This window comes from Nyctereutes procyonoides, unplaced genomic scaffold (genome assembly GCF_905146905.1).
Source record: "Nyctereutes procyonoides isolate TBG_1078 unplaced genomic scaffold, NYPRO_anot_genome, whole genome shotgun sequence".
In the NCBI taxonomy this organism is placed as follows: Eukaryota; Metazoa; Chordata; class Mammalia; order Carnivora; family Canidae; genus Nyctereutes; species Nyctereutes procyonoides.
The window spans coordinates 24,514,547-24,538,281 of record NW_026575122.1 but is presented as its reverse complement, the minus strand read 5'-3'; the positions used below and the strand labels follow the sequence as shown (position 1 = coordinate 24,538,281).

At 42.0% G+C, this 23,735-nt stretch overlaps 2 protein-coding genes and 1 long non-coding RNA gene across 13 annotated transcripts in view; 2 read left to right on the top strand and 1 right to left on the bottom strand.

Moving 5' to 3' along the window:
• The window catches only part of NR1H4 (nuclear receptor subfamily 1 group H member 4), a 72,510-nt gene extending 68,277 nt beyond the window's left edge, over window positions 1–4,233 (top strand). For all 8 annotated transcript variants that reach the window (XM_055336593.1, XM_055336594.1, XM_055336598.1 and 5 more), the window contains one exon: window positions 1,020–4,233. In XM_055336593.1, the coding sequence (XP_055192568.1) occupies window positions 1,020–1,258 (239 nt within the window). In that variant the 3' untranslated portion in view covers window positions 1,259–4,233. The remainder of the gene's footprint in view (window positions 1–1,019) is intronic.
• Window positions 4,234–6,601: 2,368 nt separating this feature from the next.
• Window positions 6,602–8,580, bottom strand: LOC129517012 (uncharacterized). The gene is made up of 2 exons (XR_008665921.1): window positions 8,022–8,580; window positions 6,602–7,804 (listed from the first exon to the last, which is right to left on the bottom strand). It is a non-coding gene; the product is annotated as an uncharacterized LOC129517012 (long non-coding RNA).
• GAS2L3 (growth arrest specific 2 like 3) overlaps window positions 8,249–23,735 on the top strand; it is a 39,234-nt gene continuing 23,747 nt past the window's right edge. Inside the window, exons 1-2 of one of the 4 annotated variants that reach the window (XM_055336643.1) lie at window positions 8,408–8,486; window positions 8,673–8,775. Coding sequence is in view for 1 of the 4 variants with exons in the window: in XM_055336642.1 (XP_055192617.1) it covers window positions 9,669–9,696 (28 nt within the window). In the remaining 3 variants the exon portion in view is untranslated. Of the gene's footprint in view, window positions 8,315–8,407; window positions 8,487–8,672; window positions 8,776–9,083; window positions 9,697–23,735 lie in introns of those variants that run through there. The other 3 variants (XM_055336647.1, XM_055336644.1, XM_055336642.1) reach the window with 3 other exon arrangements.

Sequence of the window (23,735 nt, the reverse complement as noted above, 5' to 3'; positions counted from 1 at the left end):
CTGAGCCAAAGGCAGATGCTCAACTACTGAGCCACCCAGAGGCCCACAGAAAAGGCTTTTCTAAGGGATTGATATGTGAACAGGAAGTTAAATGGAATCACATACTTTATAACATAATAGGGAACATACTTTTTTTTTTGTTTATTTTTCTATGTCATTAAAAAATTATATCAGTAATGGGGGCACCTGGGTGGCTCTTTGGTTAAGCGTCAGACTCTTGATTCGGGCTCAGGCCACAATCTCAGGGTAGTGAGATGGAGCCCGCTGTGCCCATGCGCTCTCTCTCTCTCTTTCAAAATGAGATTATATTAGTGAAAGTTTGTAGAATCAGGTATGCATCATGTTGATGTACAATCCTTTACATGATGGTTACCATTTTTGGCTGTACAGGATGTTTCCAGTGTGTGTGTGTGTGTGTGTGTGTGTGTGTGTGTGGTTTTAAACAATGTCAAAATGAACATCTCTGCACATGTATTTTTGGATTATTTTAATTATCTGAGAGTAATGCCACGTGCGTGATTTGTAAAGCATAATTTCAACATTAGCTTTAAACCATTCTTACACATAATATTGAGGCAGAAGCTAGTGGTCATTTTGTTTGTTTTACCATAAAACAAATGATTAAAGAAAACCTTTTTGGTTCTGTATACTAAAGTCCACACATACCTACCCTGTGGCCTGGCAGTTCCGCTACTTAGAATGTACCCACTAGAAGTGATGCCTACACCCACCATATAGGTCATTTTTGGGGGCACAGACTGGAAGGAGAGTTTGGGGAGTAGTAAATGTTCTATATCTTGATCTAGTTGTGATTACATGAAAATATGTGTGTGTGTGAAAATTCAGCACGTTAAAACACTTAATATATACATTTAAGAGCGCGCACTTATAAGTCGCATTGCAAGCAAGTTCTTGTTGCTATAATCACGCCAAATTGATGCTCCTCAAGAACCCATTTTTTAACCCATTTAATTTTAATTCAATTTTAAAATGTAACTTTATTTTAAACCTCGACACAGACAGACAATACATCAAGGACAGAGAGGCGGTAGAGAAGCTTCAGGAACCTCTGCTCGATGTGCTACAAAAGTTGTGCAAGATTTATCAGCCTGAAAATCCTCAACATTTTGCCTGTCTCCTGGGTCGCCTGACTGAGTTGCGGACATTCAATCATCACCACGCAGAGATGCTGATGTCATGGAGAGTGAATGACCACAAGTTCACCCCGCTTCTCTGTGAAATCTGGGATGTGCAGTGAGGAGTGTGGCAGGGCAAGAGCATCCAGTGCTTCATTTTCCTCACAATATGTCTGATGTATGACTCTTTTTGTTTCATTTGTACGTGGTTTCACGCAAGAACTTTGGCGGATATTTATGCAGTGATTATGTGACTTCCAAAGTTGTAAATACTGAGCTAGATAACATTGCTTTCTCCGCATGGCATTTGCAAGGCTTCAGGGACTCTTTGGTCCAAACGGGCCGTCCTGCTCGCCTCGCTCCATTGATCATTCTGCACTTCCATCGGTTGAGATAGGGAAAACTTCATTTTGCTTTATCTTATATCATCACGTATATTTTATCAAAGAGTTGTGTTCAATTTTGGCAATAAACTGAACATAATGGCAGTAGGCTTTTCTCTTGGAACAAAATCTGAAAAATACAGAATCTCGTTTCTTTAAATGGTGAACGACATCCTGTTGGGCTTGGCATTTGTGTGTGTGTGTGTGTGTGTGTGTGTGTGTGTGGTGATGGGTAGTTTACAAAAAGATAAACTCTCACAACACAAATTTTTTTTTTTCTCATCCCAGAAGCAGCCCTGGTGAATATTCATTTATTTGTAATGGCCATTTCATTTCATTTTCTCTGAAGTCAAAGAAGTAGCATTCAGAAAAGCTAATGATTCTCAAATAAAGTATTCCCTCAAGCAAACCCTTCCAAAGTTAGGGTCTTGAAGTCCTGTTTACAAATGCAAATAACTCCAGTGATGGGATATTCCCTTTTCTCTCTTAAAAGCACTTAACTTTGGCTTCAGTGCATATAATTAATCTGTGTGGTTTTTTTTTTTTTTTTTTTTTTGGTTTGTTTTGTTTTGCTTTCGGAAAACACTTCTACAGCTGGGTGCACAGCTGTTGTATACTTCCCCCAAACCAGGAATTAGTTCATTTCCTTCATTCATTGTTACACTGCTGTATTCTTCTCCCCATCATCCTTGGGTGAATACCATAAAACACCTCCTATGAGCAATGGCCTTATATATACCCCTTTCTGCTGAAGTCAGACACAATGGAGCTTGCTTAGCACACAAGAGGTTTTTCTGTATTAAAATATTAGAACAAAAATTTAAAAAAATATTAGAACCACCCTGAAGTCCTAAACACGGTGGGAAAGGGAACAAGCGGGGTTAGCATTACTTGGATTCTACTTGCTACAACAAGACTTGAGTCCCCACTAAGTACAAGGTCCCTCAAGGGTCACAGTCTGGGCCTGGAGGGGTTTGCAAAGAGGTGCAGAGACAAGTTCTGTGGGCTCACTGGGCAAGTCTCCTGGAGGAGGAGGAGGTGGCATTTCCTCTGGGCTTGGAAGGCTATAGCCAGGACCTCCACAGAGGCTGTGAGAGGGAACGGGATGCAAGGGTGGCAGGATCACAAGCAGGGGCTGGTGAGGTGCAGGTGTTAAAAAGCACAAGTAATCTGGGGAGAAACAACCCTTGGCAAAACCCTTCCCAAGCCTCTGTTTCACCATCTGGAAATGTAGATACCAGCGCCTAAGATCTCTAGGAATTTACCTAATGGGTGAAAAGTGGGAAGTTGCAGGCCCCTCAAGGGAGATAGGTGGTAAGGAAAGGACACATCAGACAGGGAAGCCAGCTTCTGAATGCCTGAAGGAGGAGATTCGGTTTGGGGAACAGAATGTGGTTTGGTGTATCCCAGATCACAGGGCATTTGTAGGGAAAGTGATGGGGAATGAGCTGAATTAAGGGGCACATTACAGACCGAACTAGGAGTTAATCACGTAGGTATGGATTCATTCATGTAGGTAAGACTTTGTAATGGCAAATAATAATGCTTACGAAAACGAATTGTGATAAAATAATACATATAGGCCCTTTGTTCCCCGTTCCTGACACAGGGCTTTCTAAAACCCTTGGAATTTCCTGATGGGGTGAAAGGAGCACCTTTTATTTGTAACGAGCTGCTTTCAACCAGAGACCTGAGTTTATGCTAACAAGATGATGCAAGGAGGGGCTCTAGGTACTTTAGGAAGGGTGATGATTGCTAGATGAACCAATCATGTGATTAGAAAGCTGGCTCTTTTGGCCCTATTCCCAGACTCCGCGATGGGGAGACAATCCCAGAGGTTGAGGTCAATCACCAATGGCCAAGGATTTAATCAGTCATGCCTATGTAATGGGTTTTCCATAAAAATGCCTATATGATGCATCTTGAGAACTTCTGGGTCCATGAACACACTGAGGTGAAGAGCATGGAACACACTAGAGAGAGCACGGAAGCTCCAGGTCCTCTCCTCTACTCCCATACCTTACCCTATGCCTCTTCCATTTGGCTATTACTTACCAAGTTGTACCCTTTATAATAAACCAGTGTCTAAACTGTTTTCTTTAGGTCTGAGAACCACACTAGCAAATTATAAAAATTGAGGGGGGAGCAGGTAATTGGTAAAGATCTTATTTCCAAATAAGGTCACCTTCTGAGATTCCAGATGGACATGAATTTTGGGGGATTTATAGGGGAAGGAACACTATTCCATCCACTACATAGATATAACATTTTAGCATTAATCACAGCTGTTGTTATAAAATTTGACCTCATTGAATTACTTTCACACAATATTTGTTCATGTAAATCTGTAACATTTCTTTAAGCTTAGTATTGTTTTTAATGTAGTAGGCTCTCAAAAGGCTATCTGCTGAATGAATAGTTAATTAGGAATAAATCAAACCTTTTATTGCCCCCAAATTTAACCCAGTACTTCACACAAGGTGTGTTCATCTATTGACACTCAATTGTGTCAGAGCATTAAATGCAACAGCAGCAGCAGCCACATAATGCAGAACAATAACTAATAAACTCATTAAAAGCAAACAAAACAAAACCCAACAAACAAAAAAACCTCTAACAACTATGTTTTTTTTTTTTTTAAATCCAGCATTACTTAACATACGGTGTTATATGAGTTTCAGGGGTGCAATGTGGTGATTGAACACTTCTGTACACTACTCAGTGCTCCCCAAGAACAGTGTACCCTTCACCCCCACCCCCTATGTCACCCATCCCACACTCCCTCCCCTCTGGTGACTGTCAGTTTGTTCTCTATCATTAAGAGTCTATAGTTAAAAGAGTTTTTTTGGTTTGTCTCTTTTTCTTTTTGTTTTGTTTCTTAAATTCCACAAATGAGTGAAATCATAGGGTATTTGTCTTTCCTCTGACTTATTTCACTTAGCATTATTATGCTCCCTAGCTCTATCCATGTCCTTGAAAATGGCAAGATTTCATTCTTTCTTTATGCCTGAGTAATATCCCACTATACATGTATGTATGTATGTGTGTGTGTGTATCTGCTGATAGACCCTTGGGCTGCTCCCGTATCTTGGCTGTTGTAAATAATGCTGTAATAGACTTAGGGGTGCATGTTTCTTTTTAAGTTAGTGGTTTTGTAGTCTTTGAGTAAATACCCAGCAGTGGAATTACTGGGTCATGTGGTAGTTCTATTTTTAACTTTTTGAGGAACCTCCACACTGTTTTCCACAGTAGCTGCACCAGTTTGCATCCCCACCAACCGTGCATGAGACTTCCTTTTTTCCACATCCTTGCCAACACTTGTTGCTTCTTGAATTTCTTGTGGTTCTTTGTATATTTGACTACTTGACTTTAGCCTTTCTTTTCTTTTTCTTTTCTTTCTTTCTTTCTTTCTTTCTTTCTTTCTTTCTTTCTTTCTTTCTTTCTTTCTTTCTTTCTTTCTTTCTTTCTTTCTTTCTTTCCTTCCTTCCTTCCTTCCTTCCTTCCTTCTCTTTCTTTCTTCTTTCTTTCCTTCCTTCCTTCTCTTTCTTTCTTTCCTTCCTTTTCTTTCTTTCTTTCCTTTCTTTCTTTCTTTCGAGGGGGTTATAGAGGAAGGAACTGAGGGAGAGGGAGAGGGAGAGGGAGAGAGAGGGAGAGGGAGAGGGAATCTTAAGCAGGCTCCATGCCCAGCAGGGAGATCATAACCTGAATTGAAATTGAGAGTGCCTAACCAACTGAACCACCCAGGTGCCCTGACTTAAGCTATTCTGACAGGTGTGTGGTGATATCTCTTTGTGGTCTTGCATTTCTCTGACGATTGGTGATGCTGAGCATCTTAATCATGTTTCTGTTGGTCACCTGTACTTCTTTGGAGAAATGTCCATTCACGTCTTCTGCCCATTTTTAATCAGATTCTTTATTTTTTTGGTGTTGCGTTGTAGAAGTTCTTTATATATTTGGATACTAACCTTTATCAGACATGTCATTTACAAATATCTTCTCCCATTCTGTATGTTGCCTTTTAGTTTTATTGTTTCCTTTGAAGAAGCTTTTTATTTTGATGTAGTCCTAATAGTTTATTTTTGCTTTTGTTTCCCTCCCTCAGGAGACATACCTAGAAAGATGTTGCTATGGTTGATGTAAGGAAAACTACTGCCTGTGATCCCTTCTAGAATTCCGATGGTTTCAGGTCTCACATTTAAGTCCTTAATCCACTTTTGTTTATTTTTGTCACTACAGTATGTTTTAAGCAATGCAGTTGCTTTAAATTGCAATGCAGTTTTAAGTAATTCTTTGCAGGGCTGTGAAAAAGCCAAATCATATCTCAACATCCAAGGCGTATATGCTTCTGAGAGGCTCTTCTATTTGATTAGTCGGATCAATGATCATTCCAATGTAATAACTTAAAATTTAGATTTCCAAGCATGCGTTTTCTTAAAGTGGGGGCACATCTTCACAATCCTGGCAAAGTCACATCTATTAGACTTTGTCACCTGATGAAAATGATGGGCAAGGCTTGCTCTGTATGTTGCAACCATGGTAATTTACAGTAAAATAAGAACCTCTAAAGTATAGGTGTTAGCCTAACCACCAATTAGAAAATCTACACATGAAAGTAGATTTCACCTCATTAGGTGGAACCCTCAATTACTAATTGTAGTGTTAAAATCAAGATAGGTAAGATGGTGAGTGCACTAAGGGAAAGGGGTACTGAGAGCTGATGTAGAAATGAGGTTCAGAAAGCACACGAGTACTTCCTTCCTTCCTATACAGAAGGGAAAAGCAACAAGAATCAAATAATTGAGGTGGGAGTTCTCCGCCAACATATATCTCTAACCAGTCTGGGATATGGGCTTAAAGAGAGGAGATTTGTTTAGACTTTCTGATTGCAGATTCATTTTCCTCCAGTCATATCTTTATAAGGTACATAAGTTACCAAGACAAATCACATAGACAATGAGAATAAAAGGAAAGCAAGCATAAAATACCCTAAAATATGTCAAAGTTTCAGTAAACGGTTTAAAAATATTAAGTGGGATGTGTGTGTCGGGGAGTAGAGAAAGGACGCTCATGTACATATAGGAGTATAGCATACTTTCAGTTTTTAATAAGTGGAATTTAAATGTTTACGCATGTAGTATGCATGTAGGAAGAAAATTGTTAACTACTGGCTCATCAAACAACTCTTAAAGTTTTATAGAAAAGTGTACAGGTTCTGATATTGGTTCTCAATAAATCCAATTGAAAGCTACAACTCCACTTTGAAATTTGGCTACATGAAGGAATATGACAAACTGTCCTTAGTTTTCAACAGAAACACTGTAAAACATACGTTTATTTGAACAATCGGTGAAAATTAATCTATGGCAGATGGCGGGACCAAAGGGTTCTGGGAGCAACTTCAGTAAAAAAGAAGGAGCAACCATGAAAGGGTGTCAGGTTCAACTACCAGGACATGCCAAGTTTTGGCTGACCGTCTTACAGCCCAGCCCAGAGTATAAGCTCTGTGAGAACAGGACCCTTCCTGCTGGGGCAGAGTCTGGTGCAGAGCAAGCACTCAACGATGTCTGTGAATTAACTTTTCAAATCTGTGTCTCCTGCCCCAACCAATTAAACCACTTCTGAACACCCCTACCTGCATGCTCCTCTCACACTTGAGACTGAACACACCCCAAACCAAAATGCAGGTAAGTCAGCTTTCTTAGGTATCTCCAGAGACCTCTTTCTCTCCACCTCTTTTGAATTAGTTTAGGTAATTGTTGAATTTAGTTTTTGGAATTGTCACCAGTCTCATTCCATTCTTCAAAAATCCTTGAAAAAAAAAATGTTTCCCTAAAACACACCATCCTACCACTCCTTTTTTATAACCAATCCCAAATGACTGCAAGAAAAATTCTAAACTCTTCAGCATCTACCAGATCTTTCATCGGTGCCTACTCTTCCAGCTTGATCTAGCTCTCAATCTCCAGTCTTTAGTCTCTCAAAACTACTATTTCAGGAACATTTCAGGTGCTCTCATATCTCTGGAACTCTGTGTTCTCTCCGCCTGGAAAGCACTCCTTATTCCCAATTATCCGTGCTCTTGTCAGATTCCCAATTATCCTCCAAAACTCTCGGCTCCTTTCAAACCTCTGACCATCACCTTCCAAGGCTGTCAGGTGTTCCTTCCTTTGCAGACCTCCATTGAGCCTTCAGGCTGCTGAGCACTTCGAAGGCAGGCACCGTCTTTTTCATTTTCGTGGAATCTTCTTCATTTTCGTTTCCACCGCAGAGCAGCAGCAGGACCCCCTAAGGGTTTTTAATGAACGAAGGAAGGAATAAACACTAGAGAGAGAACATCATTCCAGGTCAACAGAAGGTCGACCATTTTACAGATGAGAAACTGAGGCCCAGAGAGGTGAGGTGATTTCACAAAATCAAACTAAAAGGGGAAGGATCTGGGCCTCCGGACTTTTGGCCACTGACACCCCCCCCCCCGCCCCTTTACAAGTCCCATTACACTTACAGTTATCAGAGACCTATGCACTTCTACAGGGAGGTCCAGTTTCTGCTTTATCTCGGCCGTCTGGGCCAGTAAGTCCCCCTCATCAGGATGAGGTTGGTTTTTGTGCGTTTCCTGAAATCAGCGCCGGCACCCCGTGTCCGCCCACAGCTGGGCTGGCAGCTGCAATCCTCGCCGTCTTTCAACACCGCCTCTCCAGGAAGAGCCTTCCCTCGGGAAGGGAAGCCCAGCACGCCCACTCCTGCGGGGTGCGTTTGTCTCCGGAAACCGGGCGCCCCCTGACAGCCAGACCTCCGGTGCGGTGCTGGGGTCGGGGCGTGGGGGGAGACTCTGCGACTCCGCGGGCCAGACGGGGGGACTCGGTCCGTGACACCGAGGAGCTACTTTGCCTTTAGGTGGAGAACGGGGCTTGGCCCCCCGACGTGAGAGACTCCGGGCGGCGGCAGGCGGGCGCCCCCGGCCAGTGAGGTGCGCGCGGGGGTCGGGTGCTCCCGGAGGCCCGGGGTGGGGGGGGGGAAGAGGGACACGGGGGACCTGCGGCCGTGCCCTCCCCCATCTCGGGGTCGAGGGGACCTGCGGCCGCGCCCTCCCCCGCCCGGGGCGGAGCCTGCGGCCGCGCCCTCCCCCGCCTTCCCATTGGTCCTTTCGAAACAGGCGGCGGGCGGCGGCGGAGGCGGCGGGTCAGAGGCGGGTCCGCTTCGCGGCCGGACCCGAGATGTCGCCCTGCGGGGAGAAGTGACCGTTCCGGGCCCGGCGGGTGAGTCCTTCCCTGCTGGCCGTCTCTCCTCTCGCGAGCCTTTCCTCGCCGTCTTGGGGCTGCCGCGCCTTCGTCTGCGGCCTCGAGGGACCCCCGGCGCTCGGGGAGTCGCAACGCTGGCTCGGCGGGGTGTCGGGGACGCCCTGCGGTTGGCCTGCCGCGGCAGCCGCGCCCCCGGATTGGCCCCCGGGGCTGTCAGGGTGATGGTCAGCCCGCCCTCTCCCGCCGCCTCGGCGCGGCGCTGCGGCCACAGGAGTGCTGGGGCTGGGGGCGGGGCGGGGGGCAGCTGCGGACCGAGTCGGCCGGAGCAGGTGTGGAGCCGTAACCGCTCTGCCTTGGAATCCGGGGGAGCGGAGCCTGAAGCTGGTTGAAGGGCTCCGGGGCACCCGTACCCCCCAGCGCCTAGCACGGTTACCGACTTGGTGCCTCTGGCCAAGGTGACAGCGCCTTCCCCCCTGGGCCCGGCTGGGGCGGGGCTCTGCGCTCCCGGCTGCACCCCTTAGTTTGGAGGGCTGCCCTGGGGGCTGAGCTGTAAAGTAAAGGGAAGGCTTTGTAGTTCGCCCAGAAATCTGGAGAAACTTTGGGAAGGCGTCCTTCCTCACGCTGCCACTCCTGCTCCCAACCGATCTTTTCAAATGGAGTTTCCTGGATTTACGAGCGCTTTGTGCTGTGCGTGGCTGAGTTGCTGATTCCGTCCTTAAGTGAAGCGGTGGTTGGTTGCGGGCCCGGTCCGAGTCACACCTTGTGTTTTGTTCCGTCTGTACCACGAGCGCTAATAACGGCTTTCTCAGAAGATAAGCAGTTGGTGAACCTGCTCTATGACCACGTTGCTTGGCACTTAATTAAGGATTGGAATTCTCACAACCTCGGATTTCCTTTGGGAGCAGACTGGGATGGATTGGAATGAAGAAGTGGAAACTGGTGAGAATCTACTAGCGTGGATTCTGATACAAGTTGTCTGATTTCATCTGTTTCAAAAATTCATTAACAGACACTGGATAGTCTATTTTGACATTATCGAATCAAAGGCAATATTTCTTTTTGGCATAGCAGAGTTGCTAAGCATGCAGGCTCTGAAGTCAGGCTTTACCACGTAACGTGACTTTAGGCAAGTTATTTGATCCTTCTAGTCCTAAATTTCCTAATCTGTAAAAGAAGGTTGATAATAGTTCCTACCTTATCGATGGGAGGATTGTTGTGAGGATTAAGTGAAATAATCTACATAAATAGTACAGTGCCTGACACATAGCTGTTATTATTTCTGTGCTGTTTAATTCTGATTAAAAGTTTCAAGCTATACCCAAAGGACTGAGAGGCCCAGAAGGCAAAGGTAGTACCAGAAGTAGTGATGAGTTCTCATTCACTGATTAATTTAATACCTGTAAGCAGTAAAAATAGTATCTGGCACATACTAAACACTGTTGCTGTTTATCAAACACATTATTACCTAGATGGTGCAAGTATGTGTTTTAGGTGCTTTACTTACATTATTGGGAAATCTCTTAGTAATCCTGTAATGTAGTTGGTGTTTACTGCTTGTTATAGGTGAGGAAACTGAAGCTTAGAGAAAGCAAATAACCTAAGTCCACCTGGAATTCAGTCCAACCCGCTTTGTTTGTGTGTCAGACTATCCTTTGTTTATACTTCTGGCGTCACATAACATCTCGCACAGAGTTGTTTGTGTGGCCCAGGTTCATTTCTGCCATGGGTATAGTTTTATTTTTGAATATTTCATTAATTAAAAAAATAGAAATAATTTGGGGTGGTAAATCAAAGTGTGTGATAAGAGAAGACTGTCAGCAACACACATGCTATTTTTTAATTTAATTTTTTTAAAAAAGATTTTATTTATTTATTCATGAGAGACACATAGAGAGAGGCAGAAGATACAGACACAGGGAGCCCGATGTGGGACTTGATCCCGGGACTCTGGGATCACACTCTGAGCCAGAGGCAGACAGACGCTCAACCACTGAGCCACCCAGGCGTCCCAACGTACGTGCTATTACAAAAAAACTAAGTGGATTCAATGGTGTTTGGAGAATTGGCCAGTTCAGAAGTAATATTTCCTAATTTGTATTTTGCCATTTAACTTTGGTGTATTCACTATGTTTTCACTGTGCAACATTCTTCTATTATTATTTTTTTTCACCTGTGAATCTCAAGTTTGCAGTTAAGAAAGTTCAATTGTGGGGGAGGGGCAAGATGGCGGAAGAGCAGGGTCCCCAAATCACCTGTCCCCACCAAATTACCTAGATAACCTTCAAACCATCCTGAAAATTTACGAATTCGGCCTGAGATGTAAAGAGAGACCAGCTGGAATGCTACAGTGAGAAGAGTTCGCGCTTCTATCAAGGTAGGAAGACGGGAAAAAGAAATAAAGAAACAAAAGGCCTCCGAGGGGGAGGGGCCCTGCGAGGAGCCGGGCTGAGGCCGGGGCGAGTGTCCCCAGGACAGGAGAGCCCCGTCCCGGAGGAGCAGGAGCTGCACCAACCTTCCCGGGCGGGCGGAAAGGGGCTCGCAGGGAGTTGGAGCAGGACCCAGGAGGGCGGGGATGCCCTCGGGCTCCCGGGGACACTAACAGACACCTGAGAGCGCAGGAGAGTGCTCCGAGCTCCCTAAGGGCTGCAGCGCGCACGGCGGGACTGACCGGAGCAGCTCGGAGGGGCTCGGGAGCGGCTCCAGGGAGGGAGCTGCGGGGCGGGAGCGCGAATCCCACAGCGCAGGCCCCGGAGCACAGGGCGCCGGGACACAGCCCAGGATCCGGCCTCCCCCGGGACAGGCAGAGGCCGGGAGGGCCCAGGACAGCAAGGACGCTCCTGCCCCGAGCTGAGCAGATCAGCGGCCCCGCCCCGGAGCCTCCAGGCCCTGCAGACTGAGAACCAAGAGCCCCGAGCCCCGTAGTTCCTGCAGAGGCTGAATCCAGGCTTCCAGAGTTGCCATAGCAACTGCGACTGTTCCTCCTGGGGCCCCACAGGGTAAACAACCCCCGCTGAGCCCGGCAGCAGGCAGGGGCAGAGCAGCTCCCCCAAGTGCTAACACCTGAAAATCAGCGCAACAGGCCCCTCCCCCAGAAGACCAGCTAGAGGGACCAGTGATACTTCCCCGTGTTCCAATACAACTTGTTTTTGGCCACTCTGCACTGAGCAAAATGACTAGAAGGAAAACCTCACTTCAAAAGAAAGAATCAGAAACAGCCCTCTCTCCCGCAGAGTTACAAAATCTGGATTACACTTCAATGTCAGAAAGCCAATTCAGAAGCACTATTCTACAGCTACTGGTGGCTCTAGAAAAAAGCATTAAGGCCTCACAAGACTTCATGACTGCAGAATTTAGATCCAATCAGGCGGAAATTAAAAATCAATTGAATGAGATGCAATCCAAACTAGAAGTCCTAACGACGAGGGTTAACGAGGTGGAAGAACGAGTGAGTGACATAGAAGACAAGTTAATGGCAAAGAGGGAAACTGAGGAAAAAAGAGACAATCAATTAAGGGACCATGAAGACAGATTAAGGCAAATAAATGACAGTCTGAGGAAGAAAAACCTACGTTTAATTGGGGTTCCCGAGGGCGCCGAAAGGGCCAGAGGGCCAGAATATGTATTTGAACAAATCCTAGCTGAAAACTTTCCCAATCTGGGAAGGGAAACAGGCATTCAGATCCAGGAAATAGAGAGATCCCCCCTAAAATCAATAAAAACCGTTCAACACCTCGACATCTAATAGTGAAGCTTGCAAATTCCAAAGATAAAGAGAAGATCCTTAAAGCAGCAAGAGACAAGAAGTCCCTGACTTTCATGGGGAGGAATATTAGGGTAACAGCAGACCTCTCCACAGAGACCTGGCAGGCCAGAAAGGGCTGGCAGGATATATTCAGGGTCCTAAATGAGAAGAACATGCAACCAAGAATACTTTATCCAGCAAGGCTCTCATTCAAAATGGAAGGAGAGATAAAGAGCTTCCGAGACAGGCAGGAACTGAAAGAATATGTGACCTCCAAACCAGCTCTGCAAGAAATTTTAAGGGGGACTCTTAAAACTCCCCTTTAAGAAGAAGTTCAAGTAACTCTGAACGTGAATGGGCTTAATGACCCCATCAAAAGGCGCAGAGTTTCAGACTGGATAAAAAAACAGGACCCATCTATTTGCTGTCTACAAGAGACTCATTTTAGACAGAAGGACACCTACAACCTGAAAATAAAAGGTTGGAGAACCATTTACCATTCAAATGGTTCTCAAAATATACCCTAAAAACTACAGAACACTTCTGAAAGAAATTGAGGAAGACACAAAGAGATGGAAAAATATTCCATGCTCATGGATTGGCAGAATTAATATTGTGAAAATGTCAATGTTACCCAGGGCAATTTACACGTATAATGCAATCCCTATCAAAATACCATGGACTTTCTTCAGAGACTTAGAACAAATTATTTTAAGATTTGTGTGGAATCAGAAAAGACCCCAAACAGCCAGGGGAATTTTAAAAAAAGAAAACCATATCTGGGGGCATCACAATGCCAGATTTCAGGTTGTACTACAAAGCTGTGTTCATCAAGACAGTGTGGTACTGGCACAAAAACAGACATATAGATCAATGGAACAGAACAGAGAACCCAGAAGTGGACCCTGAACTTTATGCTCAACTAATATACGATAAAGGAGGAAAGACGATCCACTAGAAGAAAGACAGTCTCTTCAATAAATGGTGCTGGGAAAATTGGACATCCACATGCAGAAGAATGAAACTGGACCACTCTCTTGCACCATACACAAAGATAAACTCAAAATAGATGAAAGATCTAAATGTGAGACAAGATTCCATCAAAATCCCAGAGAAGAACTCAGGCAACACCCTTTTTGAACTTGGCCACAGTAACCGGAGAAGGACAAACAGTGTATGTTCTCATTCATTTGGGGAATATGAATAATAGCGAAAGGGAATATAAGGGAAGGGAGAAGAAATGTGTGAGAAATATCAGAAAGGGAGACAGAACATAAAGACTTCTAACTCTGGGAAATGAACTAGGGGTGGTGGAGGGGGAGGAGGGTGGGGGTGGGGGTGAATGGGTGACGGGCACTGAGGGGTACACTTGATGGGATGAGCACTGGGTGTTATTCTGTATGTTGGTAAATTGAACACCAATAAAAATTAATTTATAAAAAAAAAAAAAAAAAAAAAAGAAAGTTCAATTGTTTTAGTAATTTTTTTCAAGCCAACTGTTGATGAGGCAAGTAAGGGATTAAGGCTAATATGTATTGTTATAGTTTTCTTTCAGTAACATGTCTGTGTATGTCTGTGGGTATGTGTTTTACTCTCTTCTTATTACCTATTTTTTCTGTACTTTGATATCAGATACATCTCGTACACCTCATACCTCAGGAACCTTGTGACGTACATAGAGTTTGAGAGAATAGGAAACTTGAGTCTGTCAGTGACTTTATCTCACTTCCAGTTTCCCTATTTTTAATTGAAATTTAACTGCCATAAAGAAATGCCTCAGAAGGCCTGCTTACAAGATAAGGCAGTCTTTGCAATTGCATTTCATTAGTGTTTCTCCTAGAAACACAGAATGTTTTCTCAAGTTACTACGTTGCTGCATAGTAGGTTGTCTTAACAGAAAGTTGCTGCTTATTTTATCAATGAATTACTAATTTCCAAAGAACTAGAATGTAATAAAATGTAGTGTATGCACTAAATGATAATTTCATCCTTGATGTCGAAACCATCTTAGGAATTTACAGTATTGTGACCATCAGTCACATGATAGCTATTGCTGAAGTGCTGACTTACAGAGATTTCGGCCTACTTTTAACACAACGTAAACTCTTCTATAACAGTTTACTCTTAACTATGGTTGAAGAGCTCCCTTTATATATAGCGTTAAGCATAATGACTTTTAATTTCTCTTGATACATAACTTATTACTATTTTGGATTCTAAAAAATAAAATTGGCTGTTGAAAAACTTGTGTTTAGAAGTTTTTTTTTTTTATACCCTTCCGGTTTGGAAAACATTGTGATCCCAATAACGTAATTATACGTACTGTTCTGCAGATTGATTTTGGTCACATAACATCTTTTCATATCGGTAGATATAGCTCTTATTTTTTTCAAGTGACTGAATGAATCCACTATATAAATGTATGATAACTTATTTGAGCAGTTTCCTGTTAATAGACGCTTTATGTTGTCACATTTCTGTATATTAGTGTTTGTGTATGGGTGTGTTCTCCATAGTCTTTTAGCTTATCATGTATAAAAGCAAATTGATTTTAAGTTCTTTAAAAAATTTATGATATATGAATAGTTCTATTCAACATAAAGTTAAGTTATTCAAGTTGAATGTCTATGAAACATTGCAAGAGGAAAATTTCAAATAGAAAAGCAAAGACTCCTAACAAATAATTTTTATAATTTTGTAAATAACATGTGATGTTTTTATGAAGCTGTAAGAATCTTATTTCTTTCTCTTAAAAGTCTTTATCTGCTTTAGAAGCTGCTTTTTCCTTAAATGAGCATACTGCAGATTTACTTCATTATTGTTTCTCAGTCTCTTTAGTGGTAAATGCAACATGTATTGTGCTTAGGAGTAGTTCTGGTACTAATTTTAGCACTAATTTCTACATAGTAGTAGAGGAAATGGAGAATGTTACCTCCATTTGGTTCTTATTTTAGAAAGTATAGAGTAAAATAAAAGCATGTATTGTTGTGTAACCTAAATTAGGGAGGGAGTTTGGGAGATTTTTTAGAGGAATTAAATCCGAAGATAGATAGGACTGAGTCTGGAAGAAAGGAAGAGAAAATGATGTAGATAGATTATCAGGTACAAAGTCCCAGAGATAAGAGATCATACTCAAAGGGTCTAAAAGAAGTTAACATGGCTGGAGTGTGAGGGCCAAGAGACAAGGCTGGAGGGGATCTATCACTCTTTGTTGGCTTTGTTGAGGAGTTAGGGCTTTATTCTGTAGGCATTGGAGGGTCATCAGGGGTTTTAAGCAGGAGAGTAGAAAGGCATCCTCAGATGAGGGTTTGTGACGAATCAGTCTGGCTGCAGTATGTGAAGAGCAGGGTGAGGCTTGCAGGAATGGAGAAATGGTGACTGAGTGGAATCAGTTTCAGTAAACCTAGAGAGAGGGGTGATGGTGGCGTGAACTAGAGGGGTGGCCCTAGATGCCAAAGAAAAAGTTTAGAGGCAGAAGCAACAAGGTATGATCACTGATTGTTTTGACTGAGGGATCCACTGAGACAGTGGAGGCCTGGGAGAGGGAGGAGTCATGGCTGACCTGTTTAACTTGATGAATGTCGGTGCTGCTCCCTGAAATAGTAAATGCAGGAAGCCTTTGTAAATATTTAAATGAGTGAGTAAAGGAATAAATGATCTCAGTGATACAAAGGCAGGGCCTTTGATGATGATGGTGGTGGTGGTGGTGGTGATGGTGATGTTGGTGGTGGTAGTAATGATGGTGATGGTGATGGCAGTGGTGATGTTGGTTGTGGTGATGTTGGTTGTGGTGTTGGTGTTGGTGATGGTGGTGGTGGTGGTGATGTTGGTATTGGTGTTGGTGGTGATGGTGATGGTGGTGGTGATGATGATAGAGAACACATATAGCACAATGGATTTTACCTATACATTTCGCATGGTTTTTTTGTTTGTTTGTTTGTTTGGTTTTATTTATATTTCAGCCTACTGTATACATCTGGTGTGTTTTTCTCATTGTTTCAACATGCTGGGCTCACTATATCTTCCAGTCATGTTCTGGATGTATATTGCTTTCTTGGGGCCAAATGTCTTGACCCCCTGGGTCCATACTCCTTTCTCCACTTAAGATGTATATTACTTTCCTATTACTGCTAGAACAAATTACCACAAACTTAGTGGTTGAAAACAACACAAATTTATTATCTTATGGTTTGGGAGGTCACAAATCTGAAATGAGCTTAAAAAAAAAAAAAGACGTTGTGAGGGCTTCCTTCTTTCTGGAGTCTCCAGAGGAACATCCATTTCCTTCCCTTTTCTAGCCTTGAGAGCGCACCTATGTTCTCTTCAAGGCCGGAAGTGGTGCAGCTCAAATCTGTTTCTTTCTCTACTTCTCATATCATTCTCTGACTTTTCTTTATTCCTCTTTTTAAAAGAATGTATTTATTTCTATTGAGATACAGTTGACATATCGCATTATATTAGTTTCAGATGTACAAAGGACACGATTGGTATTTGTATATATTGTAAAATGATCATCATGATAAATCTAGCTAGCACCCATCACCATACATAGTTTTAATTTTGTGATGAGGACCTTTAAGATCTACTCTCTTAACAGCTTTCAAATGTGCAGTCCAGTGTTATTAACTATAGTCTCCATGCTCTGCATTACATCCCCATGACTTATAAATTGTAGGTTTGTACCCCTGAACCCCTTCACTCATTTTGCCTACCCCCTAATCCCTGCCACTGGGGTCCACACCATCAATCTGTCTCTTTATCAAGAATCTTGGTTTGTTTAGATTCCACAGATAAGTGAGATCATACAGTATTTGTCTTTCTTTATCTGATTTATTTCACTTAGCATGGTGCCCTTCAGGTACATCTATGTTGTCACAAGTGGCAAGATTTCATTCTTTTTTTTTTTTTATGGCTGAGTAATATTCTCCTGTATTTATATACCACCTCTTTATCCATGCATCCATCAGTGGACGCTTAGGTTGTTTCTGTATCTTGGCTGTTGAAAACAATGCTGTAGTCATTGTGGGGCCATATAGCTTTTTGAATCAGTTTTTTCATTTTTTGAGGAACTTCCATACTGTTTCCCACAGTGGCTGCACCAATTTATATTCCCACTAATAGTGCATGAGGTTTCCCTTTTCTCCACATCCTCACTAACACTCATTATTTCTTGTCTTTTTGATAATAGTCATTCTTACAGGTGTAAGGTGATCTCTCCTTGTGGTTTTGATTTGCATGTCCTTGATGATGAGTGATGTTGAACATCTTTTCATGTGTCTGTTGGCCATCTGTAGGTCTTCTTTGGACAAATGTGTATTCAGGTCCTCTGCCCATTTTTTAATCAGATTGTTTATTTGTTTTGCAACTGAATTGAATTGAATATTATCTCCTTATCAGATATATGACATACAGATATTTTCTCCCATTCTGTAGGTTGTCTTTTGATTTTGTTGATAATTTCTTTGCTGTGCATCAGCTTTTTAGTTTGAGGTAGTCCCACTTATTTATTTTGGCTTTTTTTTTGCCTTTGCCTTGGGTGTCAGATCAAAAAAATCATCTCCAAGACTCACGTCAAGGAGCTTACCGCCTATGTTTTCTTCTAGGAGTTTTATAATTTCAGATCTTACATTCAAATTCAAGTCTTTAATCCATTTTGAGTTAATTTTTGTGTATGGTATAAGATAGCGGTCCAGTTTCATTTTTTTGCATGTGGTTGTCCAGTTTTCTCAACACCATTTATTGAAGAGACTGTCCATTCACTATAATGTATTTTAGGCTCCTTTGTTATAAAGTGGCCATAAATGTGTGGGCTTATTTCTGGGTTCTCTGATTGCATTGAATCTGTAGGTTGCTTTGGACAATATGGACATTTTAATGATATTAATTTTTCCAGTTTAAGAGATGGAATATCTTTTCATATATTTGTGTCTTCTTAAATTTCTTTTGTCAGTGTCTTATAACTTTCAGGTCTTTTACCTCCTTGGTTAAGTTTATTCCCAGATATTTTATTCTTTTTGTTGCAACTGTAAATGGGATTATTTTCTTAATTTCTATTTCTAATAATTTGATATTAGTGTATAGAAATAACAGATTTCTATGTATTGATTTTTGTATCTTGCAACTTTCCTGAATTCATTTATTAGAGTTTTTTGGTGGTCTTGAGGGTGTTTTATATAGAATATCATGTAATGAGCAAATAGTGACAGTTTTACTTCTTCCTTTGCAATTTGGATACATTTCTTTTTCTTCTCTGATTGGTTTGGCTATGGCTGCCAAATACTATGTTGCATAAAAGTGCTGAGAGCAGGCATCCATGTGTTGTTACTGATCTTTGAGGAAAGATATTTAGCTTTTGACCATATCATGTTAGCAAAGGGCTTGTTATGGCCTTTATTATGTTATGTTTTCTCTATACCTACTCTGTTGAGAATTTTTTTCATAAGTTCATGTTGAATTTTGTTAAATGCTATTTCTATATTGAGAAGATCATATAATTTTTATTTTGTTAACATGGTATGTTATGTTGATCGATTTGCAGGTGTTGAACCATCCTTGAATTCCTGAAGTAAATCCCACTTGATCATGGTATACAATCCCTTTAATGTATTGTCGAATTCAGTTTGCTAATACTTTGCTGAGGATTTTCATGTCCATGTTCATCAAGGATTTTAGCATCTGCCTCCCTCTTATAGTCTTGTGATCACATTTCACCTAGCAAGATCATCTTTCATCCCAGAGTCTTTAATTTACTCAATCTGCAGTGCCCATTTTGCCCATAAAGGTAGCATATTCACAGGTTCTGGGGTTTAGGATGTAAACATTTTGGGGAACTATTATTCTTTCTACCACAAATGGAGTTTATTTAAGATGTGATAAAAATGTTCTTGTGCACTGAGGCACATAAATTCCTAAGTAGCACATTGTTTCCAGAACCTATGCCCCTTGGCACAGCTATTCCATCCTTTTTACTTGGACCCTCTCCTGTACACCATTCTTAGTCTTTTTTTTTTTCTTAGTGATTCCTTTGATCTATCAGGCATTTCACTTGACCTGCTAGTACCTTGACCAGTAACCACTGTACAAATACCACGTTGGACATGCTGGGTGAGAGGCAAAATCATTTATCAACTCAACTCAGGTCACATAATAAATAAAAATAATAAAGAATACAAAAAAAAAAAAAAAGATCTCCCAGTAGGTGCTTGTCTACTATGTAGCTGCTTCCAAGCTTCTGTCACATTTTCCACAGCAGAAATGTTGTGGAGAAGGAGGACAACCCAAGTTTCCCTAGAAATTCTGATATTCTACCAAAAGTGTTTCCTAAACTTTAGGCTTGAGTACTTCTTTCAGTCCTGCTTCCAGTGGCAGTCCAGGAACTTACAATTGGCAAAGCAGTGTGCAGAAATAACACAAAATGGTGTGAAGCACTGTAAAGGCATGTGATTGGGGAAATTCTATGTGAATTCAAAAACTAAAGATAAAATCAGAAGTAATTCCAGCTAGTCAGAAAGGGCTACTGGAAGGAAGTAAATCAAACAAATTATAAGCCTGGGTTAGTTTTTTTTTTTTTGGAAAATCTTTTCAACTATTCTTTCTCTATCTCCTTTGCTAACTCCTTTTCTCATGTCAAAATGTTGGATTTTCTCAGGACTCATTCTTCGGCCTTTATCCCTGCTTTGTCCATTTCTTTCTCAAGATGATCTCATTCTTCTCAGTGCCGTTACCTCCCAGGTATTTGCTGACAATTTCTCCGTCCTCTTGAACTTTCTTCTCAGCTCAAGATTAGTATTTCCAGCTGCCAGACAGACACTTCCCTTGGATATCTATAAAGGTTTCTCAAATTAAACGTGACCCAAACGGAGCACTTTTGACCTATCAGTACGTGTTCCCTGCCGCTATTGGTTTAGACTCTCGTCATGCTCACCTCAATAACTGCTCCCACCATGTGTTTGCTCTGCTGTTCCAGCCAGAAACCGGGGAGTCACCCTTGCCAAGTCATTGTGCCCCTCAGCCCTCCCTCCCAGCCCTCCGTCTTTGTTAGCAGGACATGGTTCTCACTGACCTGGATATAAATTCCATTCACTTCTCTTGAGTGGAGGACGTTTTCCATGTTCTAGCTCAGTCAGTCACCATTGTTGGTCACCAAACCATTGCCATCCTTCAGGTTTCCTGTCTTCCTCTGCCAGCCTTGTCTCCATCTCTTCTCCTGTATGCACCCATTTCCTGTGTGGCCTCACTGTTTCTATCCTTTCTGTGTCTCCTTCCTTCGTTGTCTTGTTCCTCCCTCCCCCCAGGGAGCTCTTTTGGAATCATGAATTAGATCGGCTCTCCCTTGGTTGGAGCTCTTCCATGGCTTCCCACCATCACTGGAATAAAGTCAAATTTCCTCAGCAGGCCTTGTGTGATGGGGATGCTGCCTGGCCTCGCAGCCCCCTGAGGCTGCCCGTTGTCCCTGCAGCCTCTAGGGGTGTGCCATGTTCTCTCCTTAGAGTTTTCACAGAAATGATTCTCTATACTTGGAACTCTCCTTCTCCTTCCTTGACTGATGCCTTCTGTTCGTAAAATTCATGTTTTCCCTCCAGCAAAACCATTTCTAACCATTCAGTCTAAGTCTAAAGTAGGCGCCTGCTGTTTCCTTCCCTGTTCTTTCCTTTCCTATTATTATGATAATAATAAAATTATCATGATTTAACACCACGTATTCATTTGTGGTTGCTTTTTAAAGTTTTCTCAACTTGGTTCCATATGGGCAGTCACACATCTGTTACAGTCATCACTGTGTCTCTGAGAGGCTTTGGTGCTGGTTCATGAAAGAGGGAGAGTGAGTGCTTGTTGAGTAAGTGAATGAGCGTATACCACATGGAGAAGCACACAGTGGGAACCGTGATGTAGCCACAGAAGTAAACAAAACTGGGGTGCCTGGGGGGTGTCTGCCTTGGGCTCAGGTCATGACCCTGGGGTCCTGGGATCGAGTCCCATGTTGGGCTCCCCGCAGGGAGCCTGCTTCTCCCTCGCCTGAGTCTCTACCTCTCTCTGTGTCTCTTGTGAATAAATGAGTAAAATCTTAAAAAAAAAAAAAAAAAAAAAAAAAAAGAACAAAACTGAGGGAGGACAACAAGGAGACAGGTTGAGTGGATCCAAGGGCCTATGTTAGATAAGTTCCTGAAAACTTTTATTCTGGGAAAGAGAATTGTGAGTCACAAACTCTTATCTGAGTAACTTCCCAATTATGACATGGCTGTTTTAAAGCTTTTACTTTTGGTTATAACTATATTTATCTGTTAGCAAAAGAAGCTTTCCATATTATGTTGAATTCTGGAGAGTTTACAACCTTCTTTTAAATTTGATAAGTTGGATTAAATGAACTATAATTATATCATCATAGTATTAATCATACCAACTCATTTGTTAAGTGGTAGTTATGTGTCAGGTCCTTTATGTGTATCATCTCCTTTAATCTTTATAATAACCATATGAAGGTGGGCATCTCCGGTGGCTCAGCGGTTTAGCACCACCTTCAGCCCAGGATGTGATCCTGGAGACCCGGGATCGAGTCCCGCATCGGGCTCCCTGCATGGAACCTGCTTCTCCCTCTGCCTGTGTCTCTGCCTCTCTCTCTCTGTGTCTCTTGTAAATAAATAAATAAAATCTTTAAAAAAAATAATCATATGAAGGAGCTGATGGTATCCCATTTTATAGAGGAGAAAAGTTAGGTACCCCAAGGTATGTATATAGCTAATATGCTAGGCCTGGAATTCAAACCAGATGTGTCTGCTACTTTCTACTACCATAGTTGGTGCCTTTATGGTGAGTTATTTTAGTACACATTGAAAAAAACCGAAGTATGTTTGGTATGGCTATATAGCACTTCTATTTTCCCTATTAGGCAATTAGGAAATATTTAACTCAAAATTTTAAAGCTAAGAAAGTGCCCCCCACCCCCAACAAATCAGAGAGGATACCTTCTTCAGTTGTTTTTCTAAATGAAACATTAAAAAATGATGAAATGGTTTTTGACATCCAGAAAGGCATGCGGACTAGTATAATACCTGTATTTTTACCACTTATCTTGACATAAAGTCTTACTAGCACAGTTAAAAGGCTTCTGTGCATTCCTCCCCAGTCTCATCTTCCTTTTCCTCCTCAGCAGTAAACATTATCCCACTATCCCAACTTTGACATTTATTGTATCCCTGCAGCCTATGTATTTAAAAATGGCAATAATCTGGTGTTTGAGTACTATATGTCATACAGCAGCAGGTAGTGTCAATGTTTTTCTGAAAAAAACTTGTTTCTTTGCCATTCTTTTCCAAGTGTCCTCCCTGATTTGTACCAGGAATGCACTATGCCACCTTTTGCTCCCCATCATATCTTATAATGTGGGTGAGGAATAAAAATGTACTCAGTTTCAAAGCCTACAGCTGTGGGACAAAGGATCTGTTCAACTAGTTGACATTTTTTCCCCATCATGATCTGAAATCAAATGAGTATGAAGAGGCTCATCATAAATGATCTTGAGGACCTCATAATTGAACCTGTTTCTAAGATGAGTGGGTCAGGTCCAAATCCTGTTCAGGTTTCAGGTGGGTGAGTGAGTGCCTTCTGTGTTTCTGTTTTCCCCAGATTTTAAAAGTTAAGTACAGTACTCTTCCTTTAAGATCTGTTTAAACTCCTGGTCTCTTGAATGATTCCCAGCAGGATAACAGTATAGTTTGGACTTGGTCACTTGAGAGTTCTTTTTTTGCCCAAATCTAAGGGAAAAGACTTCCTTGAGTTGGCAAAGAGTTGAAATAGGCTCCTCCCAAAAGACAGAAAGACAAAAGCAAAACAAAATAAAAGCAACAATTTGCTGATCAAGATGCTGGTGGGTGGTGGGGTCACTGGGTGATGGATGTTAAGGAGGGTACATGATGTAAAGAGCAGTGGGTGTTATATAAGACTGACGAATTACTGACCTCTACCTCTGAATCCAATAATATACTATAGGTTAATTTTTGGATTTAAATAAATTTTTTTTCAAAAGGAAAAAAATATAAGGAAGAATTGTGGTTGTGATGCAGACTAGGGTCAGGGTAACTATAGAATAGATGCTACTCTTGGGATTAAATGCCTGAGGACACAAAGATGGTTTGGAAAGAGAATAGTAAATAACTAGAAAATATCAGTAACTGGTTCTCAGGATCAGGGACATGGTGAGTACTTGTTAATTCATTGATGATTCACTGATACAATCTCA